General features: G+C 36.9%; 1 protein-coding gene across 1 annotated transcript in view; it reads left to right on the top strand.

Moving 5' to 3' along the window:
• WDR12 (WD repeat domain 12) overlaps nucleotides 1–24545 on the top strand; it is a 58319-nt gene that overhangs the window by 19687 nt on the left and 14087 nt on the right. Inside the window, exons 3-9 of the mRNA XM_037849856.1 lie at nucleotides 2269–2363; nucleotides 4974–5068; nucleotides 5747–5853; nucleotides 6745–6860; nucleotides 7305–7459; nucleotides 8778–8823; nucleotides 11932–12017. Coding sequence (XP_037705784.1) covers nucleotides 2269–2363; nucleotides 4974–5068; nucleotides 5747–5853; nucleotides 6745–6860; nucleotides 7305–7459; nucleotides 8778–8823; nucleotides 11932–12017 — 700 coding nt within the window. The remainder of the gene's footprint in view (nucleotides 1–2268; nucleotides 2364–4973; nucleotides 5069–5746; nucleotides 5854–6744; nucleotides 6861–7304; nucleotides 7460–8777; nucleotides 8824–11931; nucleotides 12018–24545) is intronic.

Raw genomic sequence — 24545 nt, 5'->3', positions numbered from 1 at the left:
CTTTAGGAATTATCTCCCCTACTTGACTCGTTGCTTTGTCTCTTAGACCTATCTTAACTCCACCCTTGCAAGGGCCCAGCTGCCAATTGAAAATATCTGAGGCTTCCTCCAGTGAGCTACTTAGAATAGTTTTAAGAAAGAAGAAAATCTTTTTAAAAAAGAAAAGAAAGGGAAAGAACAAAAGGAAAAAAAGAAATCCCTTTTCAGAGCTTTTCCCCATCCCACAGGGTTCGCCAGTCAAGAGCTGGAGTTGGTATCTAGCTCTTTGCACCCCTTTTCTTGCAGCACAGCCCCTTTCCAGTACTCTGAGCTTGGCTGACTCCAAAAGCCTCCATTTTTATTCTTTTTTATTTTATTTCGTGTTATTTTTTCTGTCAGCCCCACCTCTTCTCTCCTGGGGTTTAAAGCTGCAGTTGGAGCTTGCCTGAACTACTTTCCCTTGCTCCCAGTAGAGACTACTTAAAGATACCCCCTTGTATTAGTTAAGGTTCTGTAGGGAAATAGAACCAAGCAGGAGATATCTAAATATGATATTTTATAAAAGTGTCTCACGCAACTCTGAAGCTGCATGAGTCCAAATTCCGTAAGGCTGGGTGCACAAGTCCAAATTCCATAGGGCAGGCAGCAAGCTGGCAACCACATTGAAGGTCTTAAATGAAATTCCCTGGAGATGAAGAAGAAAGTTCTCTCCTCTCCCTTAAAAGTCTTTGATTAGATTAAATCCAGTTGATCTAATTCTCATTGCAGAAGACATGCCCTTTATTGACTGATCAGCCACAGATGCAGTCAGTTAACTGAAGATTTGATAAAACAGCCTTCTGGTTTATTAACCAGCCACAAATGTCCTTGCAATAACAGTGCTTGCTTGTCCAGATACCTGGGCACCATCACCTGGCCAAGTTAACATATGAACTTAACCATCACAGCCCTTTAGGGAATTATCTCCTTCACCTGACTAGTTACTCTGAGACATATCTTAATTCTGTCTTTGCTTGTGGCAGTGCTGAAACCTGAGAGTTTCCACAGCTGTAATAGGCACTGAAAAGTTAAAAAGTAAATAAAGAAAGAAAGAAAAGAAAAAAATCCTTTCCAGAGCTGGGCCCCAGTTCCCCAGGTTTGCACATCAAGAGCCAGAGTTGGTACCCATTTCTATCTGCCCCTATTTCTTGGGGCCCAGCCCATTTCCAGTATTCTGAGTTCCTCCCACTCCAAAAGTCTGTTTTTTGTTGTTGTTGTTAGCTCCACCTCCTTTCTGCTGAGGCAAAACCTCCCAGTTTTGTTTTGTGCTTACTCTTGATTTTTCTGTGCTTGGAGCTTTTACTCAGCAGTCCAAATTTGTTAATTAATTCTCCAGTTGGAGCCTGGTTGACCCAACCTTCTTGCTCCCAGTAGAGACTGCTTCTTTTTCCCTCAAGGAACAAGTTCCAATTAGCCTGCCCTGCCAGGGGGGGGGGGTGGGGGGTGCAGCTTCATAGCATGGGAAACTTACAGTTCTTCACTGCAATCTCAGCCACTCCACTTGTTCCAGATTGGTGTACCTTGTTGGTCTGGTCACAGAAGTCCCCCAAACTCCCATTCTCTCATAAGAGTCTCCTAACTTGCCTCCTGTCATGTGTTTCTCTAATTCAGTCTCCATGGTGCTGTCAGAAAAATTTTAACAAAATTTGGAGGATATTATTCCTTAAGTTGGATTGCTAGAATGGTTCCTCATTGACTAAGGAAAAAAGTAATATCTCGTTTCTAGCCTTATATTTGACTTATCTTTGGTCACTGACTATTTATAGCAAAATCAAACTTTCTGGAATAGGTTACATGGGCAAACTCCTCCTAGTTGTTGCTTTACTGTTTTTCCTGCTTGAACACATTCCCTTTTCCTGTCTACTCCTGCTCCCACCTGGCAAAAACTACTAGTCCCACCTGGCAAAAACTAACTACTAGATGCACTTTAGAGTTACCCTCTTTGTGCACCCTCTTTTCAGACCCTGCTTTACCCATCCTTCTTTTCTTTAGTTGAAATGACCTATTTCTTCTTTGTACCCCATTTTATGTATAGAATTTATGACATTGTTCTTATATAGCTTTATTGTAATTTCTGTAATTACCAGACTGTCTCCTTCTGAGGACAGTAACCACGCCTTAATTTTTGTTCACCCCACATAGCAAAATGTCTGGCATAGAGTAGGTACCTAATAAATGTTTGCTGAATGAAAAAATTCGCATTTTGTTGAAATATCTGTAGGAACTTGTCATATCATTTCCTTTTTCTAGATATGCAGTAGATGATGTTCCCTTCTCAATTCCTGCCACCTCTGAAATTGCAGACCTTAGTAACATCATCAATAAGTTGCTGGAGGCTAAAAATGGTGAGTATATAGGCTATGAGAAGTTAGGAGAGGGCATAATACCACTAACTACTCTAAAAAAATTAAAGTTTTGTTTTTCTTTTGGCTTATTTTAGAATACTATACACATTTTGTAACTGTAAAATTTATAAATATAACATACAGGTTTTCCTGCTGAACTATACTTTAAAATTTAAAAATGTTTTCAGAGAAGAGTTTTCAGAAAAAAATTTCTTTCTATTTATTTTGCTTTTGAGACAATAGATATAATTTTGGAATAAAGATTTTGGTGTAATAGTTATGATTGTACCAGGGATGGCTGGTACAAGGGTTTTGGGGCCTAGGACCCACTGAGTAGTGATGACAACACAGAAAAAAATGCCAATCTTAATATATGAACATATGAACATTTATTTTCTCTAATACCAAAAATGTCAGTTTTTAATTGTTTAGAATTCATAAGAAAATTAATGACTAAATATAAAAATTTATAAACATGTAAAAATACCAAGTAAAATATTTATAAAGATACATTAAATATGTGCTATTGTACTAATATAATTGTTAGCCCATAAAATTAATGTGAATGTGATGAACAGGCAGCTCAGATGCTGGGGGGTTGTGTGGGGGAGAGACTTTTACATTTTGAACCATGTGAATATATTACATAATAAATTAAAACAAAAAAATAATATGAACAATGTATGTAAAACTATACATGAAACAAGATCGGCCCTTGAGTTGATAATTGTTGAAGTTAGTATAAAGGGGGTTATTATTTTATTGCCCACTTTTTTTTTTAATATATTTGAAATTTTCTGTAATAAAATGTTTTTAAAACTAATGAAATATTATATAAAAGAAAATTTAATCATGGAAAGTTGAAAATGAAATATTGTAAAGTGTTATTTTAAAAACAAAGTATGTTAATGGAGCCGTCATTTAGAGGGAAGCATATTTTTATGCAGATGTTTCCAAATGCTGAAAAACTTCTTTTGACTCTGGTAGTTGGAGGAATGGGAAGTGAGAGTTATAGACTGATGGCCTAATATTTTCTCCCTCTTCATATTCAAATAATTCCATAATTTATTTGTTAATGAGATGATGTTCATGAAAAACATTTTAAAGCAATCTCTTTATTGCTAGCAAGGTATAGTTCTTAATTCACAGATATTCAGATAGATTTCCTGTCATTCTTTCTTCAGTTTCATCAGAATGTGTAGCAATTCTTACGCATAATTACTTTTACAAATTTCAAAACTGTCATATTGTTGAAACAGTTCTTGAACTGTAATAATTAATCTTGCAGTCAAAGCTTTGTAATATCAGTATATACTTGTTTATTGTTACTCAAATAGTTGAAGATTTTTGTAAATTTGTAGATTCATTATTGGTTTGTCTGTTGTATAAATTGAATAACTCAGTTATTGATCTTGCACTAAGATGCAAATGATTCAGATTTCAGATTTTTAAAAAATAACAAATCAAATAGTTGATGAGGGAACACTCTTCTGTAGAAGGCTTACAGCTAATAAACGCAGAAAGAATGATAGAATTAGACTATTATTGTTTAGGAACTCCAAATGAAATACCATATGTAGGCAGTAATTATCAGTAACTTCTAAAACCATTAATTAGGTAAAAGGCTGATAGAAACATTATGGTGGATGGAATAAAACTGCCATCTGAGCCCAAAGGTGTATCTTAACATATAAAGAGAAATAACCAGATATTATTTGCTTCCTGATGTGATATAATGGGAAACAGAAAATACTGCCTGTGAACTATGTATTCTTGCCAAAAAAGATCAATGCTGAAATCTAATCAAACCTCTAGGTCCTACCAACAGTTTACAGGATCTATAGGTGATAGAGGAACATGTTAAAGGACACCTTGGAGATAAAATCAACCAAATGCAGAATGTAAAAAATATTACAAGATGTATGTCCCAGTTTCTTCAACAAATAAATGGCAAGGAAAAAAATAAGGGGGAACTGTTAAAAATTAAAAGAAACAAATTAATCAAATGTAGTGGGTGGACTTTGTGCGCTGATTCTAAAAACTCACTGAAAAAAGACACTTATGAGAGGGAAATATGAACATTGTCTATATGATATTAAAGGAATAATTATTAAAACTTTTAACATTGTGGCTCTTTTTTTTTTAGTCCTTATGTTTTAAAGATACAAACATCTATACATACATGTATTTACAGATGAAATGATATCATTTCTGAAGTTTGCTTTAAAATAAACCAGCTGGAGATTGGAGGAAGAAGTATAGATGATTGTCGATGACTTGTTATTGTCAGAGTGGTGATGGTAATGGATACAATGAGATTCATTATATTATTTCTACTTTTGTATATGTTTGAAATTTGTCATAGAATGAAAAGTTTTTAAAAATCAAAATATTTACCCCCACAAAAATACCAGTATTTCTGTTCTTAAAAATCATATAGTATACAAAAATACATGTTCTGATTGTGCCATGGAGAAATTCTGGAGAAACTCAGAGGCCACCCTCAGATAATAGGTACCTGTTTGTTTTGAGGTTTCTCATATACCTCTGCCAACACCACTTAAACCAAATCTTAAGAGTGATGATAATTTTATTATGTATTTTCTTTAGAGTTCCACAAATATGTGGAATTTGATTTCCTTATCAAGGGCCAGTTTCTGCGAATGCCATTGGTCAAACACATGGAACTGGAGAACATCTCATCAGTAAGTTCAAATACCTTCTGTAATTTACTTTAAGTGTTTTCTGATAATGTTGGCGAAATCCTTTTTAGAATCAGTGTGAATCTGTCTTTAGCACCCAAGATTTTTTCATTTACTGTTTTTTTCCTAGAAATTTGAACTTCAGTTTTTATATATTCAATTTTGAACTTCTCCCCCTTCTGAGAATGCAGGTGAATGAATATAGAAAGATACCTTCTTATTTGTGGAAGAATTAGCAAGAAAGCAGATATAGCAAATATATGTAAACAGCTATAAGGTGTACAAAAGGATTGTGCCCATAAAGCAAAACTTACGGGATAGTTTATTACGATTTATAGGCGATTCTCTTCTTTCTCTAATTTTCAAATGTCCTGTAATATTGCTTTTATAATTTAAACTATTATTTATAATTGTTTTTATCATTTTATAATTTAGAGCTTTTTTTAATATTCTTTTTCTCCCCACTTTTAGCATCAGTGAGACCATTATTCTTAGTAATAGTTTTAGCATATTGTTAGGTCAACTAAAGTTCTTGAGTTTTGTATGGTTCCAAATTTTCTGGATTATAAAGAGTTCTAATATGAAGGGGATATATTAAACTGGGGGATTCTTTGTCTTTATAATGTAATATCTTAAAACCGTATACTACCTGATTGGCTTCTGGTTTCTCTCTATGACTAGGAAGAGGTTGTGGAACTAGAATACGTGGAGAAGTACAGTGCACCTCAGCCAGAGCAATGCATGTTCCATGATGACTGGATCAGTTCTGTCAAAGGAGCAGAGGAATGGTATTGTCAGAATAATGTTTTTTTATCCTTTTTCTTATGCCATCTCCTTTGGTTTTTTAAGTCCACCATGTAAACATTTTTCTCAGATTTGTAGTTCTTTGTAAAAATAATTTTGGAATTTAGGTGTAGATGACCATACCAAACAAAGATCTTTGCATTCAGCGTATTGAAGAAGAAACGGGTATATATTAATAGGTTTTCTTTTTTGTCTTAAGATGTTCTAATGACATTTGTCTTCTGAATTGATCAAGTGACTTGGACATTTGATTTACTTGAGTATGAGGCTTTCACAGAGGTAAAAAACAACACCAAAAAAACCTTTTAAATCCACAGATCTCCTTGACTGCTACTAGGAGGATGAGGATCATGCTATTTTAGAGCATATTAAAGAGCATACTAGAATCAAGTAAGCAGGTGTGGATGGCTCAGAGCAAATCTCCACTGGCCTTACTTGTAGAAAAAATACTTCAAAAGTGGATCATAGTAGAAGTTTACTTCTTTCAATTAATGTCTTCCTGGAGCTATTATATATTGTCATGTTTTTACTGGTTTAACTTTAAATGCTTTAACTTTTTGTCATGGGTTAAGTACAAAGGACAATAAGGCTGTATAAGTAATTTGTGTGGCTACCCTGAGAGTTGTAGTATTTACATCAATAATAAGCAATGAAATTCAGGGTTTATTAGTTATATTTTTTATTTATAATGTTGGGAAATTCAAGAGTATTATCTTTTGATCTAGTATATTTTGAAATCTTAATCTTCGTAATTAAAGAAGAGCTTAAAAATAAAATCCTCAAGGTTTACTTTGTCCTTGCCTTAGAAACAGTTGACTTTTAGGGTTTGAAAATGCTTCTTTTTTGTATTTCATAGAACTTTTTTCTCCTCATAGGATCTTGACTGGTTCTTACGATAAGACTTCTCGAATCTGGTCCTTGGAAGGAAAGTCAATAATGACAATTGTGGGACATACGGATGTTGTAAAAGATGTGGCCTGGGTGAAAAAAGGTTAGGGGTCTTTGCTTTAACTGATAAGAGTCCTGGACAGGGATTTGGAAACAAGCCATTTTCAGTGTTGGGGCAGAGTGAGGAGTGGGCAGGAACTAGTTCATGTCCTAGGTACTATGAGGTGTTTTAAAAGTATAGTGTATAGAGGAAAAGGATTATATCAAATATCCATAAAATTAGTAGAAATGAATGCTTAATAAAATGACATCAGATAATATACACATTCAAATTAATATTGACTTATGTTAAACAGTGTCTTCTATTGTATTTTTTAAGAATCTTCCCTTTACACCTTTAGTTAGTTTTGTTTTTAAAAGCTGGCTATATGAGAGCTTTTATCTTCTAACATCTTAAAAAAAAATTCAATTCTTTGATTTTAGAACACAATGTATTTAAAACTTTTGCATTAATTTGTTTCTTATATTTATGTTCTCCTTTCTTCAGACAGTTTGTCTTGCTTACTACTGAGTGCCTCTATGGATCAGACTATTCTCTTTTGGGAGTGGAATATAGAGAGAAACAAAGTGAAAGCCCTACACTGCTGCAGAGGTCATGCTGGAAGTGTGGAATCTATAGCTGTTGATAACACAGGAACTAAAGTAAGTTGCTGGTATGTTGTTAGCAATGTGTTAAATAAAAATTTGAGCTTTATTAAAAATGTTTTTTTCTACAAATACTCATTGTGATTGGCCTAGTTTAAGGATAATTCATGACTAAAAGAATGTGATTTCAAACCAAAAGTTAAAAATCATGCAATAAGAGCTATAGATTCACATTCTCAGACTGGGTATGTCTGGTTTAGAGGCTTATATAAACCACAGAAATGTGAAGAAATCAAGTTATCAAGCAATGTACATAATTTTCTTAATCATAATAATTGACATATTTTCAATCCATCAGTTATTCACCATGCTGTAATCTACTGAAAATGCCTAGTTGATCAGCTAAGCCTTAGCACATACTGGGTTAGTGTTAACAGAGTTTGTTTTACTATCAGTGTTTACCTACTCTTTGTTGTGACAGAAGTGATTTTAGTTGAAGGGAAACAAACCTCAGGGCAACACTACTAACTTAGAAGGGGCTTTGAAACCCTTTTAAAATTTGAAAGTTCCTTAAACTATATTATTCTAGATTTAAGTGTGCTTCTTCAGTATTTCTTTGCTAGTTAGGGTAACAGAGGACATTGGATGCATTCAAAGGTAAAGATTTATCATTTTTTGTCATATTGAGCCAAAAAGAAAGTTTACATGTTGTTGAGTCAAAACTTAAATGAATTAATGGCACCCTGTTTTTTGATTACAAGAGACAGAAACTCATCTTGAACTTGTTTAGGCTTAAAAGAAACTTGCTGGTTTGTGAAATCCAAGGAAAGATTGAACCACCCCATAACAAGAGTGGTTATAATATAGTTGGGCCTCAAGAACCAATGGAATGGAGGCTCAAAATGTGGTCAGCACATGATCTCCCTTTCTCATCCTTCTAAGTTGGTTTTCTTCTCTCACTACAGACTGGCTTTTTCCACATGGCAATAAACCTGGCCTTTTAATATTTCCCAGGGATTACATCCTGCACTTTCTGTCACTGAAAAAAAGACTCTCTGGGTTACGTTTTTAAAAAACGTTCTGAATGAGGATGGGAACTGTTGGCACATTGTAGGTCAGTTGTCCGCCTGCATGCAAACATGGCCAGGGCTCATGGTCATATAAGAATAGTGGCTCCCTTAGTTGCCATGTGGATTGAAGGTACATCTTCCAGGAGACTAGGAAGCTAGGCAGATGATACCATAGTAGTGAAGAATTTCAGAGCCCATACCCCACAGAGATTAGACAAAGTAAAGGTTTAAGTTAAATAGAAACAATGAGGCAAGTAATTTGATGAATTATATTACATACTGTTTTTCCTTTTTTATATATCTAGTTTTGCAGTGGCTCCTGGGATAAGATGCTAAAGATCTGGTCTACAGGTAAATTAATTATTTCTTTTATTCTGTTTAATTAAAAATGTTTTAGGAATCTCTGTTACCCACATTAAGCCATGAAAATTTACCAAAGTTTTTTACAGTACACGTAAAAGAGCTTTACACTGTCATGGTATGGACAAAAGTTACTGTACTTCTTTGTGGTTGTTCTAGTTTGCTAATGTTACGGTGCCCGCGAGTTAAAGTATGAGACAGCCAAACAGAATTTAAAGAGCCTTTATTAGCTGGCCGGCGACTGCTCACAGTCACTCCACACAGGGAAATCAGTGAGCAGCCCCGACCTGTGTGTGCTGGTACCTTATATAGACAGAAACCACATCCTGGAAACGCAAGCAAGCTATTTTAACAGAAGCAGAGTTGGCAGTTAGCTATTGGTTACAAAAGACAATTTAGCAAAGTTGGCATTTAGAAATCTTACAAAAAGTTTCACTTGGTTACAAAAAGTTTCACTTGGAAATGGTGCAATTGTTGATTGTTACAACAGTTATGCTTGTCAGATGCGTATAACTGCAGTTTCACTTCCTTCTTCTCATGGCTTAATGCCACTTACACAACATTCTTACTCTGCAAATGTTACAGGCCAAGGGGGAAGGGACCCACTTCAGCTAATGCTGCCAGAATGCAAAACACCAGAAATGGATTGGCTTTTATAAAAGGGGGTTTATTTGGTTACACAGTTACAGTCTTAAGGCCATAAAGTGTCCAAGGTAACGCATCAACAGTTGGGTACCTTCACTGGAGGACGGCCAGTGGCGTCCAGAAAACCTCTGTTAGCTGGGAAGGCACGTGGCTGGTGTCTGCTCCAAGTTCTGGTTTCAAAGTGGCTTCTTCTGTAGGCTGCAGTTCCTCAAAAATATCACTCTTCGTTGCTCTTAGGGCCTTTTTCCTCTTTTAGTTTCTCTGGAGCAAAAGTCTGCTTTCAACAGCTGTCTTCAAACTGTCTCTCATCTGCAGCTCCTCTCTTTTCAGCTCCTGTGCGTTCTTCAAAGTGTCCCCCTTGACTGTAGCAAGCCTGCTCCAGTAAACTAATCAAGGCCCATGCTGAATGGGCGGGGACTTCCACTCCATGGAAATTATCCAATCAGAGTTATCACCCACAGTTGGGTGGGACGTATTTCCATGCAAACAACCTAATCTGAATGTTTCAACTTAATCCCCACTAATATGTCTGCCCCCACAAGACTGCATCAAAGAACATGGCTTTTTCTGGGGGACATAATATGTACAAACTGGTACAGTGTTTCAAATATTTTTCTATCCAAACATCCCTTTATTTATTTGATAATATCACTGAATTGCTGCAAGTATCAACAATATGTTTATTAGTATGATGGTATGTAACTTCCTTAGTTCTCAGAGTTCTCTTATTCAGAACCTGGAAACAAAACAAAAATATCTTCTGAACCATTTTGGTGCACTTTATGTTGACTCTCAGTTAAGCTGCGTGCCAGTTTGACTGTATTGTGTCCCCCAAACGCCATTATCTTTGATGTAGTCTTGTGAGGCAGACATTTTGGTGCTGATTAGATTTGCTTGGAATGTGCCCCACCCAGCTGCAGGTGATGACTCTGATGAGATATTCCCATGGAGGCATGGCCCCACCCATTCACGGTGGGACTTGATCGGTGGAGCTATATAAATGAGCTGACTCAAAGAGAAGGAACTCAGTGCAGCTGTGAGTGACGTTTTGAAGAGGAGCAAGCTTGCTAGAGAGGAACATCCTGGGGGAAAGCCATTTTGAAATCAGAACTTTGGAGCAGATGCCAGCCATGTGCCTTCCCAGCTAACAGAGGTTTTCCGGATGCCATTGGCCATCCTCCAGTGAAGGTACCCAATTACTGATGTGTTACCTTGGACTCTTTATGGCCTTAAGACTGTAACTGTGTAGCAGATAAACCCCCTTTTTATAAAAGCCAATCCATCTCTGGTGTTTTGCATTCTGCAGCATTAGCAAACTAGAACAAGCTGGTTTACTTTTTTTTTTGTAAGTGCACTTTTATCAAGCTTAATTTTCTTTTCAAAAGTATAGATTATAAGAAACAATTGAAGAAACATGGAGGTGGAGGAAAGACTCTTAGAGGAAGATGCCTTGATAGTAGTGAGGACACTGATGGGAAGAAAAGAGAAAAAACAAACAAACCATGAAACATATTTAAATTTAAAGATCCTAGTAATCTAGGTACTTAACAGACCAGAATACCTCCATTACTTCTGAGGACGTTGCTTTGTTACAGTATTATATGGTAAATAAAGTTCACAAAGTTGAGTTAAAGGAATCAAGAAAAGTTCAAACTGTTTTAAATAAATAGATGTAAGATGGCAGGAACTATATAATCCATTTTAGTAGATTTTCTAAAAATGATTAAAGCAAACAGTTTTGAAGCAGGAAGTGGTTTAGTTTAGAAAAGTTTCCTTTTGTGGAATATTTTGTTTTTTGATAGTGCTAGATCTGATATCATATATGATTAGTTGTTACCTGTAAGGGGCTTATCAAGCAGATAAATACTCATAAAACAGTTATAAAACATTAAAATCTGGTTTTAAATCTGGATCTGCTACCTAGTCAAAAGACCTATAATAAAAATTAAAAAGAAATCAAACAAAACAACTATCCGTGAAAACTCTTTTTAATTCTTTATTAGAAACGTGGTAGAACATATTATTTAATAGTTAAGGAGAATAAGACATGGTTGAAATGTATCTGCTTGTAACATGCATTTATGTACCTTGTCAATTCCTCCTTTATAATTTAAATGTAATCTGGTCAGAACCCTCCTAGAACTAATAAGCAATTTTGCGTAGCTATGGGTAAAGTGATGAATATTCAAAATGCTTAAAGACATAGGAAAATTTCAAATTGGTTGCAGTTTAGTGTTTTTTTTTTTTTACTTTCTAAGTTTTGGAAGATTGGTAATCTAGGTATTGTTTTTACGTATTATTTTCTATTAGCCAAAATAATGAGGTATAACCATTTCCTAACCAGTTGACATAATGTGGAGGAGCTATATACCCAGAACTAATTCTTTCAGAATGTTTGCAATGAATATTAATTATAAATTAAGAAAATATCAAATCTAATTCTCTATAATACAGTCCCTACAAATGAAGAAGATGAAATGGAGGAACCTACTAATCGACCAAGAAAGAAACAGAAAACAGAGCAATTGGGACTAACCAGGGTAAGTGTTTGTAAGAACTGACTATACTTGGCTTAGGTCAGTATTGACAATACACGGAAATTTAATATATTCTTTCCCATTTATGTTCACTTTTGTCTTATTTGCTGCTTCAATCATAATTATGTTTTCTTTTGGTAGGTTTGTAGAATTTTTTTTTTTTTTTTACAAACATTGTTCTATGCTATATTTATTTGAGTCTTCAAATATATCCAGCCAGTCTTACAGATTGATAGTTTGATTATTTAGCTGTTATATTTGATCTATGATGCATTCCTGAAGTAGGATCTTTTAATTGTTGTATTTTTTACTAAAGTTAAGTGAAATATTTAATTACTTGGCTGTTTTTATTTCTGCATTTCATATACTACGGATGTATTTCTTAGTAGAGATGCTAGTTATAGCTCTTAAATCACTAGAAACCAAGAGTTTAGTTTTGGATTTTATTCTCATCATTTACCTATTACGTCTCATTAGATCATACTCACAAAGTTCATCCAGATTCTTATTTGTTCTGTTTTGTTATGAAGATTGTCATAACATGATTTGACCTGTATTTATAGTTAAATGAGAAGGACAATCCTGAGTGGGTTTACGAAAACATATTTTTCATTAGTTTTCTATCAGCTGTAATGAATGTGTAGTATATCAAGCACACATTTTTACACTATTTTATAGTCCTCAGAATCAAGTTATCGTATAAAAATTATTGAAAATGAGTCAAGTGTGATCACAAAAGATTCATCTCAAAAGTAGAATGCAATAAACAATAGCGCTAGCTAGATCCAACTGAAAGAAGTAATTTATAACTTCTTAGTACATTTAAACATGGACTACCAAATTGCAAGAAGAAAGATCTGGCAGCCATCCAGCATCCCATCACCTATTCTGTTAGGACAAATTAAAGTTAGAAATGCATACCAATTGGATATTGTGCAAGTGGTAATTTATATTAATGAATATCCCTGAACAAATCTCCAAAAGGATGTATCTGATTAGAAAAAGAGTTCCCAAATTATAAAAATTCTTTACCAAGAGGGTAGTTTTTCACAGTAAAGTTCACATATCTTAAGTGTACAGCTTAATGAATTTTTATAAATCTGTACACCCAAATAATCACTACCCAAGTCAAGATACAGAAAATTGCCAGCACTATTAGTCTCCTTTTAACCTCTCTCACAATAAGTAGTCCCCTCAAGGTAATCACCATTCTGACTTGAAACACATTAGATTAGTTTTACCTATTTTTAAATTTGATAACATATCTGTAAGATTCATTCATGCTGCTGGGTGTAATAGTTTGTTCTTACTGATATATAGGATTACATTGCACGAACATACCACATTTTCCATTCTCCTTTTGATAGACATTTAGGTTGCTTCCATTTTTGAGTGAACATGAATAAAAGCTGCTAAGAAAGTTCTTATGCTTATCTTTTGGTGCGTATATGCAGTCATTTCTATTAGTTGTATTTGAAGTGGAATTGCTGGGTCATAGAGTATGCGTATGTTTAGCTTTCTAAAAGATACTGCCAAAAGTTTTCCAAAACAATTAGATCAGTTTACACTCCCATTTGCAGTGTATGAGAATTAAAATTTCTCCACATCCTTACCAGCACTTGGTATTGTCAGTTTTTTTAAGCCACAACTGATTTTATTTTATCAAGTAATATATGCTTACATTTAATTACTTTTAAAAAGTAATATTATTTTGTCAATTTCTCATGGTGTATTGTGGAATCTTAACTTTGGTCTTAATCTGTTTTTTCCTAATAATTAATGATATTAAGTCTCATATCTTTGGATATCCAATTTTGAAGTGTTTCTTCATATTTTTAGCCTACATTAGATAAGTATGTTGCCTGTCTTTTTCTTAATGTTTTGTAAGAGTTCTTTATATTTTCTGGATGCAGGTTCTTTGCTGAATGTATGAATTGCTAGTATATTTTCCCACTCAGTGACTTTCTGATAACTTGCTGTGTACTTTTATAAGTTTGTTTCCATTGTTCATTTTATTTGAGAGAAATAAATTATTAACTGAAGTTATGCTGGAAACCCTTGAAGTGCAAATTATAGTGAAAACTTTGCTGCAATTAGAAAATAATAGAAAAATTTGTAACTTTAAGACCAAAGGGATAGGACAGCTATCCAAAACAGTTGTTTATCTTCTCTCTGCATTCTTTCCAGTAACTGACTTGTATTAATTTTAGTTATGTTGCCAATCAGTTAATTTTCTTCTCATTTACTTTATATATTAACATATAGTAAGGTTTTGCCTCTATATTACTTAAAATTGCTTTTTTCTCTCCAGTACTACTCCAACTTTGGTAACTACTACCAAAGTCAAGATATGTAACAGTCCATCCTCCCCCAACCATCCCCCTCATGCTGCCCCTTTGTAGTAAGCTCCTCCCCCCAACCTATCCCCTGGCAACCACTGATCTGTTCTTTGTTCCTACAGTTCTTCTTTTTCCAGACTATCATATAATATAATAATCCAGTATGTAGCCATTTGCCCCGGGTTTTCCACTTAGATTCATCCATGTTGTTGGGAGTGTCAGTGGATTGTTCCTTTATTGTATGAATGTACCACAGGTAGTTTAACCATTCACCAGTTTATAAAGCTATTAAGATATTTGTTTACAGATTTTTCTGTGAATCTAAGTTGTCATTTATCCTTAGTAAATAATAGGAATGGGACTGCTAGTTTATATGATAAGTTTATTGTTTTTACCATGCTGTTTTCTATCATAGAGCCTTCTGATTACATTCATACTACCTTTTCATTTTGTTTTGCCTCCCAATAAAGGCATTTCTACTCCTTACTCCTCTATCAGATTTCTTTACTTCTTTTAGGAAATTTGTAGACCTGGATCTGGCCCAGAAGTTGGCAGCCTACATCCCAATGGCCAGTTTGGCCTTGGCCTGTTTTTGTACTGCAGAGATCGAAGAATGGTTTTTACATTTTTAAGGGTTATAAAAACAAAGAAGAATATAAAACAGAAACTGTGTGTGCCCAGCAAAGCTTAAAATATTTATTTCCTGGCTCTTTACAGAGAAGTTTGCATTTTAGATATTACAGATGAGGAAATTATATTTAAGGAGACTAAATGTAACAAAGATACAAAGGTGGATTGGCTGTCTTCCATTCCAGAATTCTTTCCCTCTCTCACATGTTCCTTGTAGTTAAGAGAAACATTATACCTAATTTGGGGTTTTTAATTTGAGAAAGACATTAGAGATTTTGGAATAAAAATAAATAAGCTATGGACATTATTTAAAAATTAAATAATAAGGAAGGGTGATGTCATCAACATGGCAACTTAAGTAGCTATTGAAATCCTCTCCCCAGAGAGTCAGTGAAATAAAGGACAATCCTTATTTGTTCAGAACTCTGGAAAAAGACATGGACTGAAAAAGAATCCCACAAAATGCTAAACTGAAGAAAGAAAAATATCAGGTAGGAAACTTCCAGACTGGCCAGTCCTCTCCCCTCCCCCTTGCTTGGTCCCACTCAGCTCAGTTCCAGAGGCAGAACCAGATCCCTTCTACCTCCCACCAGGGACATAGACTATAAAATCTTTCACAGCAGTGAGACAGATTCATATCTATATCTGGACACAGAGAACCAAGCCCACAGGGACCCACAGCAGGACTTAAGCTGCTCGGGAGGGTGGACTATAAAAAGGGCAACAAGAAGGAGTTTCCATAATGGAAGCTTAGGGAGGGAACTACAGCATTTTTCCCCAAAGCAGCAAGTAGCCAGGCAGAAGTTGTCTGAATCAACTGTTTGGGGACCCAGCAGACAGGGAAGGAAATTTCAAGGCCCAGGACAGTGACAGATGAAGAGTCTGAGCAAACAAGGACAGAGACTCTATTTCCAGCTGTGGGTCCTGGTACTCATCCCCTACCTTTAAGGGAAATAGCATCGAGCAGCCAGATACTTGCCTGGGGGATGGCTGCAGACTTAGGCAACTGGAGGAATCCTCCACATCAAGTAAAGTGGGGGGCACAGCCCCACATTGAGCCAGACTTTGGCTGGCAAAGTGAGGACATGGGAACCCTGCAGTTTCAGCCCCTCCCAGTCAGACTGTGCAGGGCTTCAGGAGGTAAACAGCTTCTGAGAATGGCACCAAATAGTGCTATCTGCTGAGGAGGCTGGAAAGTGCAGATGAAAACTGCAGGGCTTTTCAGAGCCTCTCCAGACCCTGTCCCAGGCACATCAGAGCTGGTTTACAGCCCTTGTGTGGGTACCTGACCATTTTGGCTGAGGAATACTGACAACCCAACAGGCAAAGCAGTGTCTTAATACAAACCCAGGCAACAAATAAATCCTAGACAAGAGAGTGAAACCAACCTTTAAAATAGACCCATCAAGGTAATCAGATGACCAGATATCAGCAAAAAATCACAGGGCATTTTAAAACTCAAGAAGAAATGGCCCAGTCAAAGGAACAAATAAAGAAGTTGGAAGAGCCACAGAATCTGGAGCAACTAATCGAAGACATGCAAACAAATCTCCTAAATCAATTCAAAGAAATAAAGGAAAATGTGGATAAACGATAAAGGATATTAAGAAGACAATAGAAGAGCACAAAGAAGAATTTGAAAGAATACATAGAGAAATAACAGACACTATGGAAAGAAAAGACAGACAAAATTAAAAATATCCTGAAGACACACAACAGCAGATTTGAAGAAGCAGAAGAAAGAATCAGCCAGCAAGAAGACAGATCAACTGAATTTGATCAGACAAAAGAACGAATGAAGAAACAAATGAAAAAGTTTGAGCAGGATCTCAGAGAATTGATTGACAACACAAAGTACACAAACATAGGCATCATGGATGTCCCAAAAGGAGAAGGGAAAAGGGCCAGTAAAAATATTTGAAGAAACAATGGCTAAAAATTTCCCAACCCTTATAAATGATATAAATATGCAAACCTAGGAGGTCCATAGGACTCCAAACAGAATAGATCTGAAGAGACCCACTTCAAGACACATACTAATCAGACTGTCAAATGCTGAGTGAAACGTTTGACTGGATAAATTCCATGGAGGTGTTGCCCCACCCATTCAGGTGGGTCTTACCACCAAAATCAAACTTGTTAGAATGATGCTAAATGTTTAAAACATTCTTTATAGAGAGAGGGAGTCAAAGTTCTCATTATTATATTCCTTAGTAGAAATATTATTTTACGACACTGGTTTGACAGTTTGCACTTTTGCTGATTTTTAAATTGTATTAATTACTTTTGATGTCCTTTCAGCAATTTTAGGTTTTTGCAAGGACCCTTTTGACTAGTCTTTTTGACTTCTTAATTTTAAAAACTGATAGGCTAGCACATTTACATTATTATTTCTTTTATTTAATTGCTTTGGAAGTCTTGATATTAAAGCAGACGTGGAAGTCCACATATTTTTTTAAACTGTAACTTTTATTTTAACTTATGGATTTCTTTGTCTTTCTTGAGACAGTTTGCTATAGCTAGCCATACCACACATAAAGGCCAGCTGACTGCAGCTATAGCTTATTAATAACTTTAATGATACTTTTTAAATTCAGACTAATTATTAAGAATTAGTTTTTAAGGGAGACGTAGCTGGCATATTTTGAGAGTTTCCCATGGCTGAACAATAGCAAAAGAAATTATAAAGACAAAACATAGGAGTAGGAGCTGTTTAAATGTAACTGTTTTTTCACACAAATGCAAATTGTGCAAACTGCACAAAATTTAAAAGGAGAACTACAAAGCTGGGGTTACGGTTAGTGGGGCTTAAGCCCACTGAGTTTGCATGCATGACCCTTGGATTAACTTAATTAGCCTTACTAAACAATAGACTAATTGAAACAAAAGAAAGCAAAGTGAACACAATAAACAAAAAATTACACACTTACCAAGCACAGGGAAAGTCTTAATTGCAAAGCTACCTTAACTTAGATGCGTTTGGTGTTTGTCTGCGGCAGGAGCTTCCACCTGGACTTCCGTGTCCCGGTACTCGAGGAAAAATTTCTGGACAGCTGGGGGGAGCTCCACAGCCCACGAGACATGGATTAGGGCATTTGAAAACATGGTTTTAAATAGGGTCACCTGATCTCGCATTAAATAGAGAAATAAGTTTTCTTTTTGTTACAGGAGAGGGAAATTTTTAAGTAAGTGACTTGTGGCTTAGAAAATTGTTTTTTATCTTTGGATTTATTTATTTTTCGGTTACGCTAGCCCACCCTCGGGGCTTGTGCTGCACTTTCCTGCCCAAGAGAGGCGGGCTGGAGTGGGAGACGGGGGTAGGGGTGAGTGGGCTGTGCGCGGGCGGGGTGAGGTGAGGAGGGGGCGGTGGTGACAGGATGAGAAAGGGGGAAGGGGTTAACGGCGATGGGAAGGGAGCAGAAGGGGTGGGGAGGAGTTACGAGGAGAGTGGTTTGCAGGGTTAAAGAAGCAGAGGCTGCTTAAAGGCTTTTCAGGGTTAACTTTTGTAGAGAGGAAAGTGGAAGACTTAGAAGGATTTTTTGTGAAGGAGGAGGATTTGGTGGGAGGCAACAGAGTGGCACAAGGATGGTCAGGATCAAAGAGTCCAAAAACCTTGAAAATAAGGGGCTTCAGACCATTTACCATTACGCCGAATAAAATTATCAAGTTCAGCGAGAATTTGCCAATCAAAAGTGCCATTTTCTGGCCAATGTTTTTCTTGTTCTAAAGGATACTGCGGCCAAATTGTATTGGTTCTACTTCCCCTTTCAATTGAAGTTTAAACATTTGAGGGGGTAGATTTAGGAGGAAATGCAGTTTTGGAGTTACTTAAAAGTGACTGTAAATTACCCATGGCTATTTAAGAAATCTGAGAGGTTTGTGGTTTGTTAGGGAACTTTGCTTGCTGGAGGCTTATGGAGATCACCTGTGAGAGATTCAGAGTTTCCTGCTCCTTCAGAGGCTTACATTCTCCCTGAATGAGGCTGACACGAATTGGGGCTGTGCTCATGGGAGGCTTACAGAGATCGCCTGTGAGAAATTCACAGTCCCCCCTTCCACCCGCTCCATTGGAGGCTTACAGAGACCACCCAAAACGTTGCTCAAGTGAGACTAACAACCCAGATCCATACAACCCTGTCGCAACAACAAAGCATGCATCTCCGGTTTGCCGTTGGGGATCAGGAAATGCCTGTAGTCTTTCGCCCAAGGTATCCCCCGGGTTACTTTGCTGCAATGGGGAAAGACGCTCCTGGAGCGTCAGAGAGTTTTGACTGAGCGCTCAGATTTTGCTAGGCTTACGAAGCCGGGGCGCCGCATTAGAGCGGGCCTAGGCGCCACACTCAGCTTGGCCGGGATGTCCAGAGGACATCGAACAAAACTCTCAAGGGGAGGATCTGGATAGAAAGATGTCACTTACCTAGCTAGGGCCGAATTAGTTGTAGATATTTGAGAGCCGTGAGGGTAAGCTGGCGTCGCGTTAAGGTGGTCTGAGTTGATCGACTCAAGCCGCTGAATGCATGGAAACCTGAACGGCTGCAGTTTGGGGAACGGAGTCGACTGGAAGGCTGCCCCGTTGCCCCAAGGGGTCGGGAAACTTAAACCTCAGTTGGTCCTCCAAACGGGGTTGATCGAGAGGCTGTCCCGTTGCCCCTTAAGGGGCTGGAGACTCAAGCTTCAGTCGAACCTCCGTATCCAAGTCATGGCACCAAATGTTAGGTCGTTCAGGAATCCACACAATGCAGCGAGTCATGGTTTAAGTAGAGAGTTTAAGGTTTATTAAACGAAGAAAGGTGGGAGCTATCAGAAAAGAAAGGAAAAATGGCTCTGCAGGTGGGTCTTAATTGGATCACTGGAACACTTTAAAAAGAGCCACACAGCTCAGATGTCAGAGCAACTGAGAGACACATTTTGAAGACAGCTGTTGGAAGCTGACACTGACATTTTCAAGAGGAGCTGCAGCTAAGAGAGGACAAAATGCCCCAAGAGTAACACTTTGGAGAACACCAATCTGAAACACAACCTGGGAGCAAGCAGACGCCAGCCATGTGCCTTCCCAGCTAACAGAGGTTTTCTGGATGCCAATGGCCTTTCTCCAGTGAAGGTACCCTTTGGTGATGCCTTACCTTGAACATTGTATGTCCTTAAGACTGTAACTTTGTAATCAAATAAACCCCCTTTATAAAAGCCAATCCATTTCTGGTATTTTGCACTCTGGCTGCATTAGCAAACCGGAACAAACTGTATGCCAACAAAGCAGACAACTTGGATGAAATAGACAATTTCCTGGAAACACATGAACTACCTATGCTAACTCAAGAAGAAATAGAAGACTTCAGCAAACCAATCAGAAGTAAAGAGATGGAATCAGTCATCAAAAACCTACAAAGAAAAGCCCAGGAACCGATGGCTTCACAGGCAAATTTTACCAAGCATTCCAAGAAGCATTAACACAATTCCTGCTCAAACTCTTCCAAAAATTTGAAGAAGAGGGAACACTACCTAAATTTCTATGAAGCCAGCATTACCCTTTTACCAAAACCAAATAAAGATAACTACAAAAAAAGAAAACTTCAGACCAATTTCTCTAATGAATATAGATGCAAAAATCTCAACAAAATACTTGCAAATTGAATTCAACAGCATATTAAAAGACTTACACACCATGACCAAGTAGGTTTTATCCCAGGTATGCAAGGGTTGTTCAGCACTTGAAAATCAATTAATGTAACATACCATATTAACAAATCAAAAAGGAAAAACCACATGGTCATTTTGATTGACGCAGAAAAGGCATTTGACAAAATTCAGCATCCCTTCTTGATAAAAGCACTTCAAAAGGTAGTAATCAAAGGAAACTTCCTCAACATGATAAAGGGCATATATGAAAAAACAGCAGCTAACATCACACTCAATGGTGAGAGACCAAAATCTTTCCCGGTCAGATCAGGAACAACACAAGGATGCCCACTGCTATTCAACATTGTACTAGACATCTATCTAAACAATTAGGCAAGAAAAAGAAAAGTCATCCAAATCAGAAAGGAAGAAGTAAAACAAGTTCAGCAAAGTGGCAGGATATAAGATCAACACAAAAAATCAGTGGTGTTTCTATACACTAGTAATAAGCTATCCAAGGAGGTAATCAGGAAAATAATTTACAATAGCAACTAAAAGAATCAAATATTGAGGAATAAACTTAACCAAGGATATAAAGGTCTGGTACACAGAAAACTAAAACTCAAAGACCTGAATAAATGGAAAGACATTCCCTGTTCATGGATTGGAAGGCTAAATGTCATTAAGATGTCAATTCTACCCAAATTGATGTACAGATTCAAGGCAATACCAATCAAAATCTCAACTGACTATTTTGCAGAAATGGAAAAGCTAATTTTCAGTTTTATTTAGAAGGGTAAGGGGCCTCGAATAGCTAAAAACATCTTGATAAAGAACAGTGAAGTGGGAGGTATCACACTTCCTGACTTTAAAGCCTTACAAACCCACAGGGATCAAAACAGCATGGTACTGGCATAAAGATAGACATTGATCAATGGAATTGAATTGAGAGCCCAGAAATAGATTCTCAGATTTGTGGTCAATTAATTTTTTTTTTTATTAAATTCAGTTTTATTGAAACATTCACACACCATACAATTATCCACGGTATACAATCCACTGTCCACAGTATGATAACATAGTTATGCATTCATCACCACAATCTATCTCTGAACATTTTCCTTACATCAGAAAGAACCAGAACAAGAATAAAAAATAAAAGTGAAAAGAGAACACCCAAATCATCCCCCCATCCCACCCCATTTGTCCTTTAGTTTTTATCCCCATTTTTCTACTCATCCATACAGTAGATAAAGGGGGTGTGATCCACAAGGTCTTCACAATCACACTGTCACCCCTTGTAATCTACATTATTATATAATTGTCTTCAGGAGTCCAGACTGCTGGGCTGGAGTTTGGTAGTTTCAGATATTTACTTCTAGCTATTCCAATACATTAAAACCTAAGAGGTGTTATCTATATAGTGCATAAGAATGTCCACCAGAGTGACCTCTCGACTCCATTTGAAATCTCTCAGCCACTGAAACTATTTCGTCTCATTTTGCATCCCCCTTTTGGTCAAGAAGATACTCTCAGTCCCACGATGCCGGGTCCAGATTCATCCCCGGGAGTCATATTCTGCATTGCCAGGGAGATTTACACCCCTGGGAGTCAGGTCCCACGTAGGGGGGAGGGCAGCGAGTTCACCTGTCGAGATGGCTCAGTTAGAGAGAGAGAGGGCCACATCTGAGCAACAAAGAGGTACTCAGGGGGAGACTCTTAGGCAACATTACATGCAAGTTTAGACTCTTCTTTGTGGTAATGAGCTTTATAAGGGCAAGTCCCAGGCTTGAGGGCTCAGCACATCAAACTGCCAGTCCCGATGTTTGTGACAACATCAACACCAGTCCAGGTGAGGATGTCCAACACATCCGCACCTTCCCCCAGATCCTCGGGGCTGGGGAGGGGGAGGCTGTAAATGTATTTTTTATTATCTGCCCAAATTACTCTGGGATTTGTCACTATTGCACTCCAGCCTTTACTAACCTACCGTATCTCACTTCCTATTCAAAGTTCCATGCAGTTGTGTTTGAACAAATCGACTGTAGAGTTGTACTGTTTAGAAAATTTAGATCCTGTACCAAATAGATATCTATTCCCTTGGTCTCATATGGAAGTTGAAGTTTTAAAACACAATCAGTTTCAACCTTTACCCTTTGGCCTGGCTTACCCTGGTCTTAACCAGATCTGCTTCATTCATATCACTAATTGAAGTCTGGGCTCTTTTTCAGCTTTTTTTTTTTTGACAGTGGCTGTATGCACTAATACTGACATTCATATCTGCCGAGCTCTAGCTCTGAGTTTCAGGTATCTCAGAGATATGCATTGTTCCAGTGACCAATCAGGTTATACGCTAGGGGATCAGCATCTCAAAGTTTAGAGATAGACCTTACAATTCAGGGATAGAGTTAACTGCTGTAAGAGCTTACAATCTAGGGACTATTACAATTATTGTGTCCACGTTAGGCTATGTTCTAAGATTCAATTCTGAGTTTACACATTGTAGTTAGTCCATATTGGTGAGGCATCATCCCTCTCACCATGTTTTCTCCAACACTTTTACTCCTATATATATTTTTTTCTACAATTTTAGAGTTATGTTCACATACCATACATTTATCCACAGTGTACAATCAGTTGTTCATGGTATCATCATACAGTTGTACATTTATCACCACAATCAGCACTTGAACATACTGATTACTACAAGAAAAATTTTTTTTTTTTTTTTTGGCAATAAGAAAAAATGATAAAAAGAAAAATAACATGTCATACAATACAATATACTAGTAAGGACAGCAAATAACACCACTACCAAGAATCCCATATTACTCCCCTATATCCCCCTCTCATATACATTTAGCATTGGCATATTGCCTTTGTTACATTTAATGGAGGTATATTACAATGTTACTGTTGACCATAGACTCCAGTTTGCTTTGATTATGTTTTTTCCTGAATACCATCCCTTTTTCAAATTTCTACATGGTTGACATCCATTTGCTTTCCCACATGCAAAAACATTTTTATATTTGTATATTTAGTAACAGTCATTGGCCACTCCAGTTTTTGCCATGTTATACAGTCCCAGTCTTTATCATCTATCTTTACCTCTGGTGTCATACATTCTCCTACCCCACCTCTTTTAGCTTTACTCACAGACATCTTTGTTCAGTGTACTTACAATACCATGCTACCATCACACAGTATTATGCTATCTATTTCTGGATCTATGCAATCAATCCTAAACATTCTGTAGTCCTTCAGCATCAAATGGCTGATCTCTGCCCTCTTTCTATCTCCTGGTCTCCTGTGTTGTCAGCTTTTAACTCCCAAAGTTTGTTCATTAATGTGTGTTCATATTAGTGAGACCATATAGAATCTGTCCTTTTGTTTCTGGCTAACTTCACTCAACATAATGTCCTCAAGGTTCATCCACATTATTACATGATCCATGTCTTTGTTCTGTCTTACAGCTGCATAATATTCCATCATGTGTATATACCACAGTTTGTTTATCCACTCGTCCTTTGATGGACATTTGGGCTGTTTCCATCTCTTGGCAATTGTGAATAATGCTGCAATAAACATTGGTTTACAAATGTCTGTTTGTGTCTTAAGTTTCAGTTCCTCTGAGTATATACCCAGCAATGGAATAGCTGGGTTATATGGCAGATCTATATTTAGCTTCCTGAGGAATCTCCATACTGTCTTCCAGAGTGGTTGCACCATTCTACATTCCCACCAACAATGAATAAGTGTGCCTCTTTCTCCACATCCTCTCCAGCACTTGTCATTTTCTGTTTTTTGGATAATGGCCATTCTGGTCGGTGTGAGATGATATCTCATTGTGGTTTTGATTTGCATTTCCTTAATAGCCAGTGAAGTTGAGCATTTTTTCATATGCTTTTGAGCCATTTGTATTTCCTCTTCAGAAAAATGTCTG

This window comes from Choloepus didactylus, chromosome 9, assembly GCF_015220235.1.
Source record: "Choloepus didactylus isolate mChoDid1 chromosome 9, mChoDid1.pri, whole genome shotgun sequence".
NCBI lineage: Eukaryota > Metazoa > Chordata > Mammalia > Pilosa > Megalonychidae > Choloepus > Choloepus didactylus.
This window is presented reverse-complemented; position numbering and strand designations above follow the sequence as displayed.